The sequence below is a fragment of the Physeter macrocephalus genome, chromosome 5, assembly GCF_002837175.3.
Source record: "Physeter macrocephalus isolate SW-GA chromosome 5, ASM283717v5, whole genome shotgun sequence".
In the NCBI taxonomy this organism is placed as follows: domain Eukaryota; kingdom Metazoa; phylum Chordata; class Mammalia; order Artiodactyla; family Physeteridae; genus Physeter; species Physeter macrocephalus.
The window spans coordinates 36486046-36509966 of NC_041218.1; the positions used below are offsets into that span (position 1 = coordinate 36486046).

The 23921-nt window shown below is 34.3% G+C and overlaps 1 protein-coding gene across 2 annotated transcripts in view; it reads left to right on the plus strand.

The window, feature by feature from the left end:
* Positions 1 to 23633, plus strand: part of PPP1R3A (protein phosphatase 1 regulatory subunit 3A) — a 35835-nt gene extending 12202 nt beyond the window's left edge. For both annotated transcript variants that reach the window (XM_007114738.4, XM_028489846.2), the window contains 3 exons: positions 18552 to 18610; positions 18707 to 18831; positions 20744 to 23633. In XM_007114738.4, coding sequence (XP_007114800.2) covers positions 18552 to 18610; positions 18707 to 18831; positions 20744 to 23125 — 2566 coding nt within the window. In that variant the 3' untranslated portion in view covers positions 23126 to 23633. The remainder of the gene's footprint in view (positions 1 to 18551; positions 18611 to 18706; positions 18832 to 20743) is intronic.
* The last annotated feature ends 288 nt before the right edge of the window (positions 23634 to 23921 follow it).

The following is a 23921-nucleotide window of genomic DNA, read 5'->3' on the forward strand; positions in this document are numbered from 1 at the left end:
TAAACCACGTCCTCTCTGTCTTGAGATTGCAGATTCTTGGTCTTTGCTTATATGAAACCATAAAAACAAAAACAATTAAAGAGAAATAATACAGTGCATGTAAATGTTTAACCTTAAAACCTACAAAGTAGTACGATGAATCTGCTACATTCTGTTGAGTACTTTTTTTTTTTTTTTCGGTACGCGGGCCTCTCGCAGTTGTGGCCTCTCCCATTGCGGAGCACAGGCTCCAGACGCGCAGGCTCAGCGGCCATGGCTCACGGGCCCAGCCGCTCGGCGGCATGCGGGATCTTCCCGGACCGGGGCACGAACCCGTGTCCCCTGCATCGGCAGGCGGACTCTCAACCACTGCACCACCAGGGAAGCCCTGTTGAGTACTTTTTTAAAAATATATTTATTTATTTAGCTGTGCTGGGTCTTAGATGTGGAATGTGGGATCTAGTTCCCTGACCAGGGATCGAACCTGGGCCCCCAGCATTGGGAGCACAGAGTCCTAGCCACTGCAGGGAAGTTCCTATTGAGTACTTTTTAAAAAAATTACTTTGATATAATTTTAGATTTAAAAAAAAATTTATAGGAATAATATGAAGACTTCCCATATTCTTGTATATAAATGTTTTAAAACTATATAAGAGGAGTCCAGTTACATTGATTCTTATAAGCAAAAGCTTTTACCTTTGAAAACCATAAGCAATGGTGACTTTCTAGTTTGTAGCTAATTGCTGATTTTTGCAGAATATAAACTACAATTAAAATGTTTTGTGAAAATATTAACAAACTCAGATGGAAATAGTACTGTTATTATATTATAATGCTTTAAATTTTAAAATTATATTATTTTTCTTTTTATGATATAAGAATTGGGAAACAAATATATGTTTTTAGGAAATTAGCATAAATGATTACATATTTTATATGGCAAAATAATAATATACCCCGTCTATAATGACACATCAATTAACTCTTACATCACTACCCTCAACTATCATCTCATAGTTTTCATTAAGAGATTTACTATAATTTTCCTAATATCCTAAAGAGCTTTATTGTATAAAACCTGAAGTTTCCACCCAAAGTATAAATGTATTATTGAGGTAGGTAATGCATAGCATCTGTAAATAGTTATGTTTCACTTTCTCAGAAGAAGTGTTTTAATGAAACTTGCTGAAAATTAAAGTTTTATCATTTACATTTGTTGTTGTCCAATTAACTTTTAGTATACAAATATGAATGGGCTCCTACTGAAAATGGCATTTGTGAGACTGAGTTAAACAATTTCTGGGGAAAGCTTAGCTATTGACTGAGCATCCTGGAGGGGTATTCTTATTAGTACAACAGAATACTCCTGTCTCTGACTTGTAAATTCTGAGGCAATTAATTTTTTGAAAAACCCTCAAAATTATGTTGGTGTGATTATAAGAGTCTTTTTTTTCTGTGTTATTCTTCAATTCCTGGGGAATTCCTTGGCCACTTATGGTAATTTTGGACCAGTTTGCTTTCATTCTTTTAATTTTTATCTGAGCATCAGTAACATTTATTAGAGCTTGTCTACAAAACCAGGTGGGACTCTCATCTTGTGCATGGATTGTAGTCCATCGACAACTTTAAATTTATGATATTTTACTACTTTAACAAGTTAGCTTGTTCTTTGGTTTAGAAATTTCTAATTATATAAACTTAAGGAATACATACTTTAAATGTCTTTATCATTATTTCTTAAGTGATATAAAATTACCTCCCACTAGATCACTTTTATACATTGTAGTCAACAGGCCAGTCCCATTTACATGAGAAGAAATTTAGGCAAAAGGGATTTATTTGATCAAGACCAGGAAATATATAAGAGGAAAAGCTCTTTTTGTGATTTAAGGTCTCTAATTCCCTGTGGCTTTGAACCATAGTGCCCCAATCAGCCAATTCACCATAAAGAAATTACAGAGTCCTTAATTTATGTAGGATTCTTCTAGTTAGCTTCTATTTTCAAGCATTAATTTGATAAATGGATAATATTTATGCACATGAGAAGTTAGTTATCAACACAAATGGAATGACACAGACTTAGAGGAGAGCATAGGAGATGCAGAGCAACAGGTTTTAGAGAAATGATTTACTACTGCAGGCGGACCTGATCAGAAACAGCATCACAGAGGAACTGAACTTCATCTGGAAATGGTAAAACTTCGGTAGGTGGAGAAGAGTTAGGAGACTGTTTACATAGAATAAAAAATACTTGTGGACGTGGCAGCAAAAAAGATTAAATCGGAGGTTTTGTTAGTCAATTTGACTGCCTGGAATGGAAAGAATTGTGAGAGTCAAACTTGAAGAAAAAGGTTGAAAAAGAATTGCACAGTCTTGCTAGACCAAGGATTTTGAACTTTAGTTCCTATGCTCAGGGATAAAGTATTATTTTAGTTATATCAATCCAGAAAGCGTATGCAGAAAAGAGTGATAAGTATGAACTAGGTCACTGTCCATAAGAAGGGATATTGATTTTCTATGTTCATAACTGTTTTTTACTTACTGTTTCTGTATGTTAGCATGTTTAAAACATAGGTTTTATCCTTTTCTCATTATCAACATTAACTGAATTCTGCTATAGGTCATCTTTAACGTAAATAAACACACATATATATTATGGCACTAATTTTTAGGTATTTCTATACTATTTCATGGGTGATTTATTTTACTACTCTGGTGACACTTAGGGGAAATTTATTTCTATAATTGTTTTTCGCCCAAATTCTTCCTTCAAAATCTAAGGTTTACGTTTTAATTTAGTGAAAAAGATTAGTCCAGGCATCTCAGTCTTTATCCTCTTGAATGGATACATGGAAATTACACTAGTATATTTTTTTCTATAGTACCAATGACCTCAAGATTAAGAGGGTATGAATCTTGGTTCACATGAAAAAAATAATCAAAATATTAGTATCAAAATTCTAACTATGCTTGTCAGCTTGTGTATTAAAAGAGAGTAAAAAAAAGATCGATGACTAGAAGAAATGAATACAGGATCTTCATACATTCAACAAATCTTTGTTGAACACATACTATGTGTCAGGTACGGTTCTCAGTACTAGAGATACATCATGAAAGAAATGACAATCCCTGTCCTCATGTAGCTTACATTCTAATGGAAGGAAAACTAATAAGTAATAAACATGAAGAATAAGTAAGTTATTTTAGAAGATGACATATGCAATTGAGAATATAAAAAACAGAGCAGCATAAGAAGAATAAGGAATAAAGACTACTTCATTGAGAAGATGACAATTGATCAGAGACTTGAAGAAAGTCAGTCATGAAGAAATCTGGGGGAAGAGAGTTCCATGCAGAACAAAGCAACCAGTGCAAATATTCTAAGCAAGTTCAAGTGATGGATCTCCCCTTCTGTTTACATTAGGTTCTCATGCTCTTTAGGTCGCCTATACGTTCTTGGGCTTATTTCCCACAGGACCCATCACTACCCACAGGGTCTCTGAAAGAAAGGGGAAGTGTAGCAAAGGTACAGATGAAAATATGTCATCAGCAGTTTGTCTTTGACTCTAAAGTCTTTTAGGGTCCCTTTCTGCTTTCTCTGGCTGCCCAAATCCCTATATCCAATCTTTTAGATTCATCTTTGCAACAGAAGGACTGAGTTGCAATTCTGTCTTGGTGAAGGTGCAGTTGTGTTACAGGTAATCTAATCAAAGAAGAAATTCCACATTTGAGTTATCTTAAAAAGCACTGAATAATTCTATCTATTATTATTTTATTTCAAAATTTTTCGATTATCCTGACAATAGACTATGAGTACTGTAGATACTGGATAAGTTTATGTAAATTGATACCTGTAAGAAGAAAATATTTCTCATAAATTAACACTGTATACATATAATAAATCAAGCAAACCTTCGTAAAATGATGATTTGGAAAGATAGCAAGTGTAATCTTGAAAATGCCTTTACTTATGTAGCAAATGAGGAATAAAGAAGACCGGAATATAAGCAGTTTTGATCTTTTTATATGAAACATTACTTTACAAATTATAAACTCCAAACACATTAAACTATCAGCATTATCCACAACTTACATTTAAGCCATTACATTGCATGCTCTGCTTTTTTAATAACTGTCACCTCATCTCTGCTATTTTCATCTCAAGACTAATTGTCTCTTTTATGGGATCTAACCAACTAGTGTCCTTGGCAATACACTTTACGGTGCTTGCATTTACAATAATTGTTTGGGCAATTTGCCATAGTACAACTGGAAAACATTTTACCATCCCAGGTCTAAATCTTAACAAACATGATCAGGGTTAGGGTAGAAAAGATTAACGTCTCTTACCCTAAACAGCATCTAGATTTCTTTTCAGTTAAAAAAAATCAGTAAATTTAAATTCACTGATGTATGGATTGGTAATCCTCATGATAAATAAAAATTAATTGTTTAATAGACCTAACAGTAGCAGAAGTAAAATCCCTATAAAATTTACATTATTGCTAACCTGCTTGATTATGTATACCCTCTCCTCCCACCCCATAGAAAATCTTAAGAGCGGAGTATTTTCACTGAAGGATTTATTTTCCCACTAACCATACTTTGATATAGTAAAAGCCAGGGTAGAATAGTAGTGTAAACCAGTGTTTCTTAAACTTGGGTGCACATAGGAAGGGGAAAAATAAGGCACCCATGCCTAGATCCTCCTATAAGGCCCCAATTTCATTGGTTGGGGGCAGGTTGCAGGCACTGGTATTTTTAAAAAGCTCCCCAGCTGATTCTGATATGCACCAGGGTTGAGAATGATATAAACAAAAGACTAAACACATGTGTTTTGAGTTGTAACTTTTTCTTTTAATTTGAAAATCAATTAGTCTCAGTATCCACCAAAAGAATAATGCTATTAAACAAAGAAAAATTAGCAAATAAAATAATGCTTTTGCAAATATGGCCTGAGGGATTTTTAAGCATTAATAGCAACATTAAGTACTGTGGGAATTACGACACAAAAGATAAGCTTTTTAAATAAGGCATCTATTAAAGAAATTTTGCCCCATCATTTGTGATGACTTGGGGAAGGCGAAAAAGACACTTTAAATAGCATGGTAAAGTTAATTTCCATTTAGAATGAAGTAAACTTTCAGAAAGTATTTACTTTTCTTTTTGAAAAGTATATATTTTACAGTTCAGAAAAATCAAACTTTTAAATATGATTTGTAATCATATTAAAGGATATGATCTTCCTTCAGTCTGCTCTCTTTATAAGCCCATGTATATACACAGTTGCTACTGCCTTCCCTGAGTTTGACTTATGGATCTTATTACAGTTGACCCTGTATGGATCCTGTATGGACCCTGTTATGGATCTTATTACGATGGGGATACCAGGGGTGCTGACCCTCTTTGTAGTTGAAAATCTGAGTATAACTTATAGTTGGTCCTCCATATACTCAGTTCCTCTGTATCCATGGTTCTGCATCGTCAGATTTAACCAACTGAAGGCCACGTAGTACTGTAGTATTTACTATTGAAAAAAAATCTGCATATAAGTGGACCCACGCAGTTCAAACCTGTGTTTTTCAAGAGTCGACTGTATTTTCTTCTATAGCACTCCATGCTTCCCCAATCATGAAATGTACAGCTGTGATTTTATACTGCCAGTTTTCATTTATCATTCTTTAGACTGTAAGCTCTATGAAGTCAGAGTTGGTTCAATCTCAGCTTGTGCTAGTAGTTTAACATTTAGCATGATGCCTAGCACAGATTAACTACTTGCTGAATGAATACACATTAAATTTTGTCCAACATTATCCTGACTTAGCATGATATCCAGTAGAAGGACTGAATCCTTTTAAAGCCACTTGATAGCTGTATTCTTCAGAATGTTGACTGTAAAGTCTTGTGCTGCCTTGTTAAAAGTGTGGCAGAGATCCCCATCTTTGGCAACATAACTGCATCCCTTCAGGATTCAGCCCTTGCATTTGACTCCTTCAGCAATCCCAGCCTGTGGCCCAACTTCTTCAGTCACCTGTTCCTTGCCTTTTAGTTCATACTGGTTCTCAACTTGTCCTTCCCAAGCACCGTATTGCTCTTCTATTAATCTCTAACCATAGTCTGTCTTAGTGAGACCTTCACGGTTCATCTTCTTAGGTTTGCTGGCAATGAATTTTGCTTTACTTAATCAGGGATCCAAAAGCCTTCAACTGGGAGAGCCATCTTGGCAGTGATGAGCTCCTCCTGCCTATTCCATCTCTTCCAGTGAAAGGCACCAACCAGAGGAGTAAGGTGGTGTTTGTACTGTAAGCTTCTTAAATCAGTTGGACTTCTTTTTTTGACTCTATAGGTTCATTTGCATCATCCCTGAATCTGCTTACATCTACTCCAGTCTAGAACTTGGCTAGGACAAATAACTGGTGGACATTTTCTAGCATTTTAGTATTGAAATTAACATGAGCAAGAATATGAAATGTAGTTGGTTGCATGTGATAACTACACTAATAAAGATTATTTATGTTAAAAATAATATTGCCTCTTATTTAAAGAGTTTTAATCAAATAGATTCTATGAAGGATCTCTGCAAGTTAGCAAAGACCTTAAAGTTAATTTTAAAATTATATTACTTGGACACCATCCAGATTAAGAACTCTTGCACCCAAAGACACAGTCAAGACAGTGAAAATGGGAGAAAACATTTACAAATATATCTAATAAGTGACTTATCCAGAAGAACTCTTACAACTCAATAATAAAAAGACAGCCTAATTTTAAAATGAGCAAAGGATTTAAATAGATATTTCTCCACAGAGGATATATTAATGACCAATAAGCACATGAAAAAGTATTCAATATCATTAGTTACTATGAAAATGCTAATCAAAACCACAATGAGATGTCACTTCACGCCCACTATACTGACAACAATCAATAAGACAGATAATAACAAGTGTCGGTGAGGATGTGGAGAAACAAATTATAGAATTATCATAAACCCAGCAATTTCACTTCCAGGTATCTACCCAGGGGAAATGAAAACATAAGTCCATGCAAACACCGGTATGTAAATGTTCATAGAAGCACTGTCCACAAGAGCCAAAAGGTGGAAACAACTCAAATACCCATCAACTGGTAAATGCGTAAAGTGAGTGTATCTATACGATGGAATACTATTCATCAATAAAAATGAAATATTGATACATCTTACAACACTGGTGAACCTTATTTAGAAATAAGGGTCTGTTTCTCCTGAAATTTAGTAGAGAAATAGTAGTAAAAGATTGTATTGTATTTTAGATGAGGCTAGAATAAAATGTCAAGAAAATGAATAGAGGTTGCATACATAGTCCCAGATGAAAAATTATATTTCCCATACATGGTATGTGTATAAGCTTTGAAAGATACTTGAGTACCTTTCCATGAATTCTGTAGATAATTCTGCTGCAGGAATAAGGACTATAAGTTTGATCCCCTTCTTCAGAGAATGTTAATTCAAGGACTGAACAACTTTCTCTCCATAACATTTTTCTTATTGTTTCAACAGGGAATGTGGATATTAATTTTATCTTTTTGCAAAGTGCAAAGTGTCGACGTAATAATAATAGCTAATGTTTATTGATTGCTTGCTGTATGCCAGACACTGAGCAGTTTAAATCCATTTCCTCATTTAATGTGTTACATTGGTAAGAACACATACTCTTCTTAGTTTAATTGCACTTTTCTTTCTAGTGTCCTCTTTCATGGCCTTTCTCTGCTCTCTTTTTCTTTTTTCTATTCCACTACTCTTTCCCTACCCACCTTCAGAGCAAATTATTCAACTGCTGGTCACACTATTCATGTTTCAGAATCTCATTTTTTAAAAACAAGTGATTCATTCACATTGTTCTGCCTTTAGCCAAAAAGCAATTTGACATTGCAGAAAAATATCAAATCAGATTTTGTGCTGAATTTTGACTGATTTAGTCAAAATGTTCAAGTGGTTTGTATATATAAACCTGCCTTAAATCAAAGAAATGTGGGCTGAAGGGGAGGAGGTCTTTGAATATGAAGTGGTAGATTCCACAGGAGTGCAGAATCTTTTGTGAAGAAATCCGCAAGAGGACAGAAAGAAAATACTAATTCACAAAAGGTGTGGGTGAAGGGCTGGCAAAGAAAACCTGTAACACAAGATGTGGACATTTGTGAGTATGCCTCAGTGCATTGCATTAATAATTTGCATATTAAGAAGTCACGAGTCTTCACGTTAATGAATCCCTAACTAGTCTCTGACACAATAGAATGAGTGTCCCTGGAGGAGTCATTATGGACTATCATGTCAATGATCCGCATATTAATGACTCTCTTACAGGCTCATCAACAGGTAGCCTAATAGGCTTCCATTGAGTTCTTTTTCATTTGCTTTTTAAATGTATCCTCTCCTCCCTTCCTTTTGTAATCCTATTGTGAAGATTTGACAAAAAGGTGCATTAAGATGATTTTAATGTGTGACGTAAGTTCACAAAAGCATTAAATTTAGAAATAATGCTTTAAGACTTCCTGAGTCTGCCTAGAAAACTTTTCAAATGCAGTTAAATACAAATCCAGTTTGATAATAGGGTTCTTATTTGGAATTTAACACAAACCATCCAACCCAATTTACCATATTTCTCTTTTCCCTGATATATCAATTTATGCTGTGATTAGCATAAGTAGAGTAGGTAGTTTAAAAATGTTTGTGAAACTGAATTTCTTGAAAATGGAAATGAATTCCAATGGATTTCATATGATAGAGGTTACTAAACACTTATTAAAACTAAAAAGCAGTAGCTGATAATATAAAAAAATTTTAAATATAAAATAATTTTAAATTTAGAGAAAATACAAGACGTTTATTAATTGCATAGCCATAAATAAAAGGTCCTAGGATTTTTAAAAAATGATTTCATAACTTTTAAATTTAACATTTAATTAAAAGCAGTAACAGGAAGGCAGTACTTTAACATTTTTAACTTGATTTGGCACGCTCTGACTTTTGTTGGCCCTAATTATTATATTTAAGATACTTGGTGATTTTTCTTATGAACATAAAACCTACCATCTCCTATACGAAATACTGAAGAACTGCTTTACCAATATTTTACTGAATTATACATCATTTCACCTGATTTACTCTCCAGATAAAGGGAAGAGTATTGATACATGCTTGAAATTCTCTGTCAAGAGCCAGGAATAGGAGAAAAGCTGGGGAAAGAGTTGGAGAAGTTTGGCACTTTGTTCCCCATTAAAGAAAAAACAAAACGAACAACCCCATGTAAACTTTACTATCTCGGGGAACAATAGAGGGCACAGATGCTCAGGGGAGTGGCTGCCACCCTCAGCTGGGCAACAGATCCTTTTGAGAAGTGTCACTTCCGAATGATTTGATTTCAGTCTGGAAGTCTCATGCTCCTTTGTTTTCCTTCCCGCTCCTAGCCCTTCCAAATACTACCTTTCCACACATACTCTGGGAATATCAATTTATATTTTAAATTACCTTTTCTTAAAACCGTTTTCAAAACAATATTTAATACAAATTCTGTAGAGCTTGGATGTCAAATCTCAGTATTTAACAGACCAAATATCTTAGGTGATACTTATATGTAGATTTCACAGAGAAAACATGTTTAATCAGGATTTCCTTAATTGCAGTTAGTTAGCTCATAGTCATGATTTTGTGATAATGACTTTTTTACACAAACACAAACAAATCAATATCTTTATGAAGGAAATAATGCCTGAAAATTAGTATCCTTAGGAAAAAATAGATATTAACAATATTCTGATAATTTTCAAAAGATGGATGCTGTATAAAGTTCTTAGAAATCACTTTGTAGGGGAATTGTGGAGAATCAGAATGTCAGAATTCTGAAGTAGTAAGAATCTCAGCTGGACAATGACTAATTTTTTTGTCACCCACATGCTCCACGGATAACAATTACTTCCATTAAGAACTCAGGTAAAATAAGGACTTTAGATCAATAAAGTTAAGAATTTTTTTCTGATATCTGTCTGATGTATATTCTTTAGTTTTTCCAGTATCCATCACTTAAAAACATTTACATTTCTCTCTTGGTAGAATATAATTGGCAGATTGTGGCAGAGAAGTCCCTTGGGCCAGGTTTACCTATAGCTCTTCTTCTACTGAAAATTCATGGATTCTGCTTGTAATTACATCTCTCCCAAAGCAACCTACAATTTTTGTTGTTGTTGTTCACACGTGAACCTCCAAGGTTTGACTTAATTAAGCACTAGATTCTCGCAATTTAGTACTCCTTTAGAAGACACTCTAAGGAGATCCCATCTCTACAAAATTGCACATGATGCCCAGATTCAATCACAGAATTAAATCCAAATAATTTTTTCTCCCTGATTTCTGTGGGGTGGGTGAGCAAGAAAAAATAGCACCCACTGCTTTGACATGACAAAGCAGATTTGAAAACAGCAATCCTTGGCAGCAGACAAAGAGTTAGGAAATGAAGCAACTTTGGAAAAGAAACTTACCAAAGAATTCTTCAACAAGGTTATGCTTTTTAGTTGCTTCTTTCTCTGCTATTGAAATTTCCTGCATCAAGAAGGCATCATACCATCGTTTTCAATATATTTTCAAGATCAAGCACTGAGGCAATAGGCAATGTTCTAACTTAGTAAAAGAAATAGAGAAGATTTTTAGGAACATAGCAGTTCAGGTTTGTGGAAAACAGGAAAGTGACTCAATAAAACCATCTGGTCACTAATGTGGTGATATGTTCTTAGTTACTTGAATACTTGAGCAGTTCACTAGACTTTACTCAAGGGGCTTGTGGTTTGCCGTGGTTTATGCTTACATTTTAAAAGTAATAAATTAGCTTATGTCATAGGTATTATCCAATATATTCGTTTATCCCAATCATTTGTAGATATTGATAATGTTCCACTATTTGAAAAGGTTTACCTGGACATAGTAAAATAATCTGGGAATAAATCATTGTATAATCTGCATTATAAATAATGTAAGTCTAGCTCACAAACTGTGTGGATAGGACTTCTGTAGGTATTAAATTTGAAATGCTGACCATAAGATTTAATTGAGAATTTATCTTTGTATTGCAAAGTTAATGGTTATTTCTATTGATCCTACTAGCATTTACATCTTTTGAAAACAAATTTAAGAAATTTCCAAATTACATTTCAAAATTATATTTATGGAATACTATTAGTTACATAAATATGGAACTCCTAAAACTGGAAAGCATGTTATTTAATGTCAAAATTGAGAAAGGCAGATTGTTTCCATTTTGAGCAATAAAGGGGTTGAGAAATAAAGGGGTAGTGGCTGCCTGGTTGTATAGAGAAGGATCACGGGGCTCAATCTGGCCTCAGCTAGGAAGTCCCTTGATCTGTTATCAGTGCTTGCCATGGGTGCGAGAGAAGGAGGCCAGCATGAGAGTATTGTATTTGATATCCCTAATCTAATCCAGAGCTTTCACTTTGAAGATGAGGAATCCCACAAAAACCATGTTCTTTACCATATTAGTTATTAGTCTCCAGATTCAGCATCTAAAGGAAATAGAAGCCATTTAAAATTTTTGATGTTTTTTCTTTGAGATTATTTCTTGCTTCTTTCAATCCCCGTTATTAATGCAGAACTGTCTTCATTTTGTTCTCCTCTGTGGAATTATCATCAAGGAACTGAATTTTAATTCATCTTTTCATCCTAAATTCCTTCTTGCATTATGCCTTTAAACTTTTTCCTTAGACACTTCTGTTCACAATTAGACATTTATTGCTCTAACTGTCTCTCTTTTGATCAAATATTTCTCTTCTGTTCTGGTTTTATTCCTGATCAAAAGGAGACTATCCGTAGTGTAACACCAAAGGAATAGATACTAAGTCCTAGTAGTTGGTTAATGTATTATGAACTTTACCTCTCATTAAGTACAAGTTTCTGCTTTCCTCCCTCCTCCAATTCATGGCTATAAAATGTCAGAATGCTAGAAAGTCCATTTTTAGAAAAATATCACCATAAAATTATGAAAATAAACAGTACACAATATGTAATTATTTATTCCAGGAAAACCTTTTCAGTAGTTCTGTAAGTATCCACTTAGCAATGCCAATCCTGATATATTCTTCTTAAGTGTCTTTAAAAAAATTTCAAGGGAGGTACATAATATTTCTAACTTAAAATCTCTCCATTCATTTAGGGAGAGTGGGTAGAGGAAATCAAATGAGAGCACAAGCTTCGAACAAAGAAGGCACACTTAACTTAACGTCTTCTTGAAGAGTTCAATATTGACTTTTTAGCTGTTTATCAGAGTGAGAGGTGATGCCTAAGAATTCCAAGTTGGTTTTCTTTAGGCAGTGCTGAGTACTTTCAAGCAGAGTGTTAAAGAGACACAAATGCAATATTCATGACTCCTTTTGGAAATGATCCTTTTTTTATGCCAACTTTTTGATTCCTCTTGGAACAGAGTTACATTTCTGCTACCTACAACCTAATCCTCACATTTACCCTGACTGGTTGGGTAATTCCATCACTTCAGACTTAGACTGGGTGGAACAGGTTTTACTCATATTTTAAGAGACATATGGGCTTTTAGCACAATAGCATTACAGAAACCCAGGAAAAATGATATTATTACTTATACTAACACTACTACATTTTGACAGTGTTAAAATTAACCATAATTCCAAAAGCATAAGTGCAACATACCCAGAAACTGCAGGAATATTAACAGGGTGCCTAAATTGTGACAGTGAATAAATCAATTGGGTAATAGCAGAAAGTGTGAATTAGCATTCCCATGCACACTGTATTTGTTTGTTTTTTTTGTGTGTGTGTGTGGTACGCGGGCCTCTCACTGCTGTGGCCTCTCCCGTTGCGGAGCACAGGCTCCGGACGCACAGGCTTAGCGGCCATGGCTCACGGGCCCAGCCACTCCTGCAGCATGTGGGATCTTCCCGGACCAGGGCACAAACCCGCGTCTCCTGCATCTGCAGGCGGACCCTCAACCACTGCGCCACGAGGGAAGCCCTGTATTTGTATATTAAATAAAAAGTTACTTTCACTGATGGTCTCGTGATCTTTCTTTGGAGGGTGGTCCTCTGATAATTAGAGTATACTTTAGAAAGACTAAGCTAGTATGTCATCATGGGCTGCAAATTTTACTCTTGAAAGTAACTTGTGTAAAAAAAAGTAACGTGTGAATTAAAGATATGAGAGAATGGAGTAAACTTTAAAAAATATATATAATTCCAAGTAAAAGGAGAAGCACGGAAATCGGGTACTGTGGCAGTATAGAACTAATGATCAGTGCGGTATTTACTACATGTCACTAATAATAGTGGTAATAACAGTAGTGATAATACATTTATTAAACACTTCCGCATATTGAGAATTATGATAAATAATTGCCCTGTGTAAGGACTAGGCAATATTTTGGAGAAAAATGAGATACAGAGAGGTTAAGTATCTTGTTGTAGGTCGCATGGCTAGTAAGTGACTTAGTAAGGTAAATAACAGGAAAGACTGTGATTTGAATCCAGGTCTTTCTGCTCTTTTTCGCTATGAATTGACTAGAATAAAAGCCAGGAAACTAGGTATAACTTGTTGATGCACTGTCCAGGCACACGTACCAGAGATTAGAGAAAAAGGCTGAAAGGTGTCTACATGGGCACCCGAGAAGCAGATTACCCAGTGTGCAAGACATCAGAAACCAGCCAGCAGACTAATTCAAGACCTTACCGACTTAACAGTGCAGGAGCCCCGGTTAACCACCAGACTTAACTCTCCCTTGCTTAGGTCTTGGAAAGGGCAATACTTGATTTCTAAATCTCATGAACACAGCCAAGGTCAGGCAGAAAGAAGGCATTTTTAAAATCTACATTCAGGGAATTGATCAACAAATCGCATTGATGCTACATCAAAAGTTTAACTCAAATTTGATTCCTTTTCTCTGTCCTCATTGCCATCACCTTTAACAGTCATTATTTGTGCCTGAAATTTTGAAGGAGCCTCCTGACTTGTCTTCCTGCTTCACTATGGCTCATCCCATCCAGGCTCTCCTAAGATAGATCCTTAAATGTACTTCCAGAGATTGGTCCCTAAATGTAAATCTGACGGTGTCTCTTTCCCATTTAACTCCTCCACTCCCCTCCCCCGCAACCGGAGCACTGGTTTAAAAGTACAGAAAGAATTCAGTCCCACATTTCCTGGCATGCTAAGCCGTTTAAACCTGGCTCAAACCAACCCCAGTTCTATTCCTTGGCATTCTTTCCTCAAAACACAGTCCAAACCCTCTGAACATCTCATTTTTCCTGGATGGTTCTCTTCTTTTTGTGCTTTCTTACCTGTACGTCTTTGACCATTTCTTATTCTCTCTGCCTGAAATGACCTTACCATTTTTCTCTATTTGAGGAACTCCTATTTCCCCAAAACCTAATTAGAACGTTACTTCCTTTGTGAAAAATTCCCAGATTCTTCCAACTGAGTGCTCTCCTTATTTCTGTTATTTTTTCTCTAGAGAATATCATATCCCATTATTTATTATAATATTTATCACATTATAATAATTGCCTGTTGATGTGTCTATTTCCCTCATTACATTATAGCTTCCTTGAGGTAAGAGGCTACATATATATTATTCATCTTTGATTTCCCAGTGTTTATTAGAACTTATGGCATACAGTGGATATTCAAAATATCTATTAGAAGAATGAATGACCCCTCTTATGATTAAATAATACTAGTGACTATATTATATGATTTAAGGTGCACTAGAAATGAACTATCCCTCCACAAACTACATACCTTTTTGACTTTTTAATTTCTAAATTTATATTAGAAGATTTAAAAATTTTTGTTTAGCTATTTAAACCCATAATTAAAAGCATTGTTTTTAACTTTGGAGTGGGAGGTAAACATTATAAGACACACAAAAATATGCACGTTTTAATTTATTAGAATCTTTTATGAAAATAAATTTTAATGAGGAAAGAAAAGAAGAAGAATGTTATAATTTTGACAAGAGGTGGACAGAAGGGAAGAGTAGAAAGGACACTGTGCATTTATTCAGCAGCATTTATTATGCCACTATTATGTGTCAGGTAATGTATTAGCCACTAGGAATACAGATCAATAAGAAACTCCCCTGCTCCAAAAGGACTCAGGGAATATAAAGTGGAGACTAGAAATATTCACTAACATATTTCACTTACACCACAATTGTATATAGTTGTGGGTCCTATCTTCATCAACCATCAAGTTCTTTGCCTTTTTCCTCAAATTTTCTAAAGTGGTTTTAATTAAACCCTTTAAATGTAATTGTTCATATAACAGACACTTTGGATTTTGGAGTGGGATTTTACCTATAAACATCCTGTAATTTTGGCCAGACAGCAACCCATTTGTCTTAATAAATTATCTAAAACTAGAATTTAACCACTTAGATATTTTAAATAATAAACACCTGCAAAACTACCACTCAAAACAATAGACTTCTCACCATTTCCTTTGCTAATTCCTTTCCTCTGACTCACCCAATTGATGTAACCATAATCTTGAAAATCAACCTGTCTTGTTATATTCTATGTATTATATTATATGTATTCCTTGATAAATATATTTAAATTATTTTAGTAGGTTTTAGCTCAATAAAAAAGAACCTCTTCTGATGTAATGTTTTAGCACTGTTCATTCAATATTATGTTGCTAAGATTTATCCATATTGTTGTATGTTTCTGTAGTTTATTAATTTTGAGTGCTTTATAATATTTCTTTTGTGGTATTCCAAGTTTTGTATCTACTCTTCTGTTGATAGGCATTTGGAATGGTTCAATTTATGCAGTTGACAGCAATTTCTACCAATTAAATAAGTATAAAATAGCATCTCCTTGTGGTCTTGATTTGCATTTCTCTGTTTTCTAATAATGCTGACCATCCTTTATGTGCTTATGGGCCATATGTATTTTCTCTTCTGTGAAATGTCTGCTCCTCTCCCCTGATTCTATTGAAATGTTTGTGCTTTCTTATTGATTTGTAGAAGTTCTTCATATATTCTTGATATTTATTTTGTGTTGGTTTTGTATAACATAAGCATCTTCTCCCAGTTTATTTATATTTTTCTATTATAAGGATGTCTTTCAATGAACAAAAATTTTTAATTTTAATAGAGCTAAACTGACAATTTTTATAGTCACTTTTTTTTTTTCTTATTTAAGAAAACATTTTCTACTCTGAGGTCTGAAAGATATTTACATATTCTACTAAGAATTTCAAGGTTTTTGACATTTAAGATCTTAATCCATGTGGAATTGATTATTGAAGATATGTTTTGCCTATTTCATCTTTTTTCGATGAGGGTAGCCACTTTCCCCATCTCCATTTACTGAAAAGTCCCTTATTTCCCTGCTTGGTGACATGCTATATTTGTCATATACCAAAGTTCTATATAAGTAGGGATCTGGTACTAAGCTCTCAATACTTGCCTGTCTCTGTACCAATATAACTGTCTTAATAACTATATCCTCATAAGAACTATTGAAACTGGTAGAGCAGGTTCCTCTACCCTGCTATTTCTCAGTAGTCTAGCTATTTTCAGTCCTTTATTCTTCTCTTTAGAATCATATTTTCAAATTTTGTGAAAACCTGTTTTGAAATTTTGATTAGAATTGAACTGAATCTGTAGATCAAATTAGGAGATAATATCTTCACAATCTTCTTCCTATCTATGAACATGGTATATCTCTCAATAATTTCTAGGTCTTTTAAATTTATTGATACAATTTTATTCTTTTCCCTGTAGAAGTCTTACACATTTTCTATTCGTTTTTTAATAGATATTTGATATAACATTAAATTTCATCTATTTCAGGTTCTCTTTCTTGTATTTACCCCTGAATCTAAGATTTCCTTCCTATATTTCCGTATTATATGTTTTTGTAAGAAGTCAATATAATAATACATGGTTTGATACCTAATTATTTGTTCCCAAAGTGAGCTAAAAGCAGGTTTCTTTCCTTTTGATGCAATCATTTAAAAAATTAAAACATTTTAGAGAATTTAATAAGAAAAATGATTAATAGCATTTTGCTTAGGCAAAAACAAAAAGCTTTAAATGGTTATGATCTTTCCCTCTACAAATGAGATTTTCAGCATTCTATGGGACTAAAGATAAAGAAAGGATAATTAAATGCCGCTTAATGGTTTATATATTTTTAAGAGTACATGGATTTTCTATGTACTCTATGAAAGAAAAATGTGTCAGCTTGCAGTTGGATTCCACAAAAATTGAATCTTTGCATAATTATAGGCCTCATTAAACAATATAGATTTATAGATTAAAGCAGTATCACTTATTGGAAATACAATATTTTTCTAATAAAATTATACTTAGGTAAAAACATTATTTTCATTTCTGGGCCCACTTCAAGGTACCAAATAGTTTTGGTAAAGCTAAAATTAAGCATCATAAAATGTATACAAAGCTGAATTACTTCTTACATGGTCAAGATGGAAGAATTTGCAATTTTCTTGTGATTTGTTGAAACAAGATTAGCCTTCCAGGGATTTGAATCAACATTGTCCACGCAACGAAAACTAGGCTCTGTTACACAAATTTATCAGCCATTGTGAACTCTCTGTATTTCTTTTATTGCAGAAAAAAGTCATTGAGAAAAGTCACTAGGAGAAAATTCAGCTGAGACAGTACAAGAAAATGTGGAGACTGGGCCAATCATTTCTGATAGACTGACTTGTGACATAACTGTACACAAAGTGAGCTCTTCACTAACTCTTTTCTTGCTGAGTGTCATGGACAAATCTAAATTCTTATAATTCCACAAATACACCTACAAACAGATTACATTTGAAAGAAAAAAGTATTTATCTTTCTCAATAAGCATGCAGAATATGAGAGAAAAGCTACTATAACCTGAATTATTTTAAAGAAAGAAAATGTATGCTTCCATATGAATGATCTAAAGCCTTGGTTGTAAAATTAGCCTTTGGCAATACACACATGAAGTCTTTAAACTGGGTATAAATTTAGCTGCCTTTCAGTTTCTAGTAAGTTTGTTTTTTTTCTCCTTTTCTAGAGAGAGAGAGTTAATAATATGTCAGTTCAACTGGAAGAATTTTGAGTAAAATGGAACACAAAAATATAATTGGAACATTAGAAAGTAATTTCAGTGACCACAAATGGACTGTCAGTTCATAAAACTTCATCATTTAAAAGAAGAGAAAAATGTTTACACTTGCAAAGATTAAATTCATGAATAATGAAATAATCTACACTTACATGTATTTTTCCTTTGGTTATGTGTTTTAATATGAGTAAAATAATTTTATTTAGAATTATGGAATTGTGCAAATAATTTTTACATTTTTCTAGAACTAATATATATTACTGCATCATTCTAAGAGATCAATTTAATTTAAAAAATATAAAAGTAATGCAAGAAAATGTGAAAGGTTATATAATATTTGTTTGGCTTGTAATTGGTTTGAATTTCCTCCTCTATAAAAATACTTAGAAATATATCCAAGAAAAAAGCATAACATTTTGTTTTAAACTTAACAGTAAAGAAGAATCATTGGTAACATCAGATGAGAATAACTCTGAGAATTCAAAGATTACAGGTAATATTTCTTTAATTTTTAAACAGAATGTATTTATTTTGTTAAAGCCTACAATTATAACAATCTTACATAGGTGCAATTATCTTAACTTTTCAGATACCTATATCCCAACAATTGTTTTTTCTCATGAGGACAAGGAAGACTTGGAAACCAGTAATCAGAATGTAAAAGATGTAAACACGGAACATGATGAACGTAATGAAAAAGAATTAGATTTGATGGTAAGTGTTCTGGTTGCCTCGGTATTAGAGAAGATGAATCCATTTATGCTTCAAAGATGCTGCAATGCCTGCCTTTCAATAGCTTCAACTAATAAATAATTTGCAAATGTGAAAGTGCAGCCTATTCTGTCCTTGCATCTCTAGCTTGATCAACAAGGCACTTTGATTTCAGTATGTTGCTTCTGGTCTCTGCAATGGTAAATTAATGACATTCATTTCTTACTATTTACCAGTGGCTCTGAGTAATAGTTTGTAGGAATTACAGAAGAGGTAGTACTATCCTGATGTGCAATTCTAATCTTTGTGACAAGTGTACACTCATCATAAAGTTGTCTGTAAAATGAGAGGGCTGGACTAGATGATTATTAGGGTTCTGTCCAGCTCTACAAGTCTGATTCTTGCATTTAGCAGCCTTTTTTTTTTTTCTTACTTCCATCTGTGAGAATCTCTAAGTTCTATATCATTGGAAAGTATTAAATTACCAAATGAGGATAAAATAGCCTGCGCCATATTTTTCAAACAGGAAACAAATTCAGAACTGTACAATTTAGTATTAAATTTGTTATCATAAATTTCACACTTGGTGAACATTCAATCTATTTGGGATTTTTAGGGGGATGGTTTTGATAGCATTTTTATCACAAAGGAAGAAATAGGAGTAAATGAGTCACATAATGCAATTTACCCTTTACTGTATTTGGTTGGAGCTCATATCATTAGGATACATGGATTCATAATCATCTAAGATTAAAATGACATTTGCCTCTTCAAGTGTCAGTGCTGAAACAGAAAAGAAATGGAGCTCACCTCTTTCCCCACACATTCCACCCTTTCTATAGTGACATGGAAGCTGCATCACTAAAGTATGCAATTTACTTTGCTCCAACTTTAAGAAACTACAAAGTTGTCACCCATTGTGAGAATTCTCACCAACTGAAAGTTAACATCGCCATCTTTTTCAAACCACAGAATATAATGAAAGGGCCCTGAAAAATCACATACTTCACCAATATACCTCATTACAATCAGCAGGCTCAAATATAAAAGTTTGTTTAGAAGTTACTGAGATTGTACATCCAATAAATGAATAGGGAGCTGTAATTTAGATGCTAATTTGCTCCATGCTGATGTTAATGCATAAAACAATGAAGCTCTATAATAGATGGAAATACAACCAAATCTGTGGAACCCACAGGCATTGGCTTACAAGACAGCTGTGCAGTTGACAAGTAACATGAGCCTTATGTGAGAAGAAGGGGAAAACGTAAGATTTGCATATAATTATTGAGATCATGCAAATGTCAGTTATGAGGAAAAAAAAAAAAACACAGGCATCTCACTGTTAAATCCTGACAGTTGGCATCACTGAAGAGCTCAAATACATTTGAGCACCAGTTGGCAGAGGGTCATTAAAACAGAATTTGCAGAGACATTAACTCCCTCACTTTTCTTTGAGTGACGTTTTGCTATTAATAGTTTGCAGAGGCTTTGCAGAAAACATATTAATAAGAGAAACTGTAATAGGGGCACCTACAGCAAGTGTAAATGCAGAAAGGGGCATCTAGGAAGCTGCTTTCTAATTGATTAGCATGGAGCTATCAATGTGTATATCCTAAGTGAGGAGAAAGTGCAATGACAAGCAAGAATAGTTGAATAATACAATGTGATATTTGGAAGCTAGGAAAGAGAGTGATTAATTTTGGCCCCTTTTCTTATTAATCTCATTCCCAAGTCATAGCCTACAAGGATCCCCCCAAAACATCCAGCTTCCACAATTTGTGCAAAATCCACAAATGAAATGAATCAAGGAAATATACCAGATAATTACTAGCCAAGTTAATGAAACCTATCTAATTTGCTTTGTATATTTAAAATCATTTGATCATTATTTTTTGTGTTTTTATCCCTTAAGATAAATCAACATTTAATAAGAAGTACTGCTTCCAGAGATGAAAAGAATACAGTCAATTTTCCAAATAAAGCTGAGGGGTTACAGAAGAAGCAAATCCATGATGAAGTATATACTGACTTGTTTAAAAGGCCTTTGTCTTCAAGTTCATCAGCAGAAAGATCCTTAAAGGGAGAGTTTTACCACAATGAAAAATATTCCTCAGGAAATAAGTATAGTTATCAACCTTCAGAGGAAATTACTTCAGATATGGGAGAAATCAAGCCATCATTGGGAAATACTAGTAGTGATGAATTAGTGCAAGTACATATTGGTAGCAAAGAAGTACTGGATAATAATGCTAATCCAGCCCAAGGGAGAGGCAGAGTGCAAATATCTTGTCCCTCTGCAGATCAACTAATGGCAGACAACCTTAATCAAAAACTTGAAGGAGAAGCTAAAAAAACTGAAGTAAAAGATTGGGAATGTTTAAGAAGTGATTTCCGTTCAGATTTCCATTCAGAAGAATCTATAGAAAAAGGATCTTCCAAGAAAGCTTATGGCAATGGTAAGAATGAGGAGGAGGAGCAAAGAATATGCTTAGGTGTTAATGAAAAACACAGCAAAAATTTTCAGTCAATCTTACATGACCAAGAAAGGAAGATGAGCCACTCTGAAATAAGTGTGGAAGGGATGGGAGCCAGTAACAGAGACCTAACTGCTCTGCCGAGTAAGGATACCCCAATTCATGACCAGTCAATCAGAGCAGATACATTTCATTCACCAAGGACAAATCTAAGCTGGGAGGAAGCTGTGTTAACAACCTCAGACCTTGATCTCTCAGCTAGTGAAGGCACTATTTTGGGAGGGATGCCTGGTCAAGCTTGTTTACCAAGAAATAGAAATGTTTTGAGGAATGAGTATCTTTTCCAAGTTGAAGAAGAAAAATCAGCTTGGATTAATCCGGAAGATCAAAATAAGAACACCCAGCATAAACAAAGTTGGAATGTTCTGGAAAGTCAGGGAAGAGCAAGAGAGAGTAAGACAAATATAAGAGAGCAGACCAAAGGACAAGCAGATTGTGGAGACATGTGGGAAAAAAGAGATAATACAAGGAGTTTGAAAGCTAATCCTACAGAAGAATTGTTTACCTGCCAAGAAACAGCAAGCTGTGAACTGTCTTCTCTAGCTGATCATGGTATTACTGAGAAAGCAGAAGCAGGTACAGCTTATATAATTAAGACAACATCAGAAAGTACTCTAGAAAGCATGTCTGCTAGAGAAAAAGCAATAATTGCTAAGCTACCTCAAGAGACAGCACGAAGTGACAGGCCCATCGAGGTAAAGGAAACAGCGTTTGATCCACATGAAGGGAGAAATGATGATTCACATGATACCCTTTGTCAACGAGATACAGTAGGTGTAATCTGTGACAATGATTTTGAAAAGGAATCATGTTTAGGTATTTGTAATGTACATGTAGATGAAATGGAGAAGGAAGAAACCATATCTATTTACAATCCTGGGAAGACACATGACAGGAAGAAATGTGTCATTGGAAATACAACATCTGTAGAAGAATCCTCACAGGTCATTACAGACTATCAAAAAGCAGCCTCAAAACTAGATTTACATTTGGGAATGTTACCAACAGACAAAAAAATATTTCCAGAAAATAGAGATCACGGGCAGATCCAAGAATTATCAAAGAAAACGAATATAGATGCCATTATTCATTCTGCTTTAAACTCAGACACTAATAGAGCTTCTCAGAATGGCTCTCACATTTCTAATCACCGTGTTAAAACTTCACTGACATCTCATGAACAGGCCACTGCTATAAAGAATGCAATTACTACCATGACTCTCCAATCTATTTCTTCTAAATCAAAATATAATTGTAATCCAACAAGTGAAATCCAGGGTGCTGAGAATCACCATCATCCTGCATCTACACCTGAAGAAGTTTCCAAAAGCTCAAGAATAGTGACATCAGGTAGTAGGAGGGAAAGATGTATAGGCCAGATTGTCCAACAAGGAGAATGCAGTGTGGATAAATCTCCAGGGCCAACAATTTTAATCAGTGAAGCTTTTGAGAACATGGAAGAGGCAAGGAATGAAAAAGAAGGATTAATAAACTCTGGACAATCACTGTGCTCTTCAGGAGACAAGGAATCTGAGAGCCCTGCTTCTGACAGTCTCCCTGCCCAGGAAAGTCAAGCTCAAAGGGAATCTCTGCTTTCAAAATACACCAACTCTAAAATACCTTATTTCCTTTTGTTTCTGATATTTCTTGTAACCATCTATCAGTATGACTTAATGACCGGTTTGGCATTCTACGTTTTTTCATTGTACTGGCTGTGCTGGGAAGGGGGAAGACAAAAAGAGTCTGTCAAAAAGAAGTAACCTCAGCACTATTATTATTCTCTCTTAAAAGATAAGCTATGTAGCCCCAAACATTTGGATTGGTGAAAGAGACTATTCGTTGTTCAAAGAACCAGCGCAGTTTTTCTCTTGAAGGATCATTTAGAAAGGAATGCGTATGAAGTTTGCTCCTTCATATAAGTAATTATTCTATATAGGACCATTATGTTTGGATCATTAAATACCTATATGAATATGAGATCTGAAGCACATCAAGTTGAAATTAGGTACAGCTGTTGCTCCTTAGCAGGCTATGAAGTTTCGATGGTTCATGTCTCTTCACTACTTAAAGTGCCATTTCTTGCATTCATTTCTTTTGCAGTAAAGCTTCATTTTTTTTTTTCCTGAGTGTATTTTTCCCTCTACTGTTTTTAAAAATAGATAAAACGTGGACAATGGCAGAGGACTTTTTTTTTGGTCTTCAAATACTGACCATGAAATTTGCATTTACCACTGTCATTTATCAGCACATTTTGATAAATCGAATCTTTCAACTTTGATTACATATTTTTAAGAACAACACCCACGCATATTGAAATGTGTAGATTTAACCTGAAGAAACACATTGTGTACTTGAATAACACTGAATACACATACACATGTTTTATATCCTGCATACCTACAAAGTCAGGGCATTTGTAAGCCAAATTTGACAAAGACTGAAACAATCAAGAGATGATCTTTCAGTTCTACAAAATTTGGGGGATGGCCTGTCTTTAAGCAATATTTTTCTCTTTTAAAGGGAGACTGTATAACACAGCTGAACAATTTTGATGTC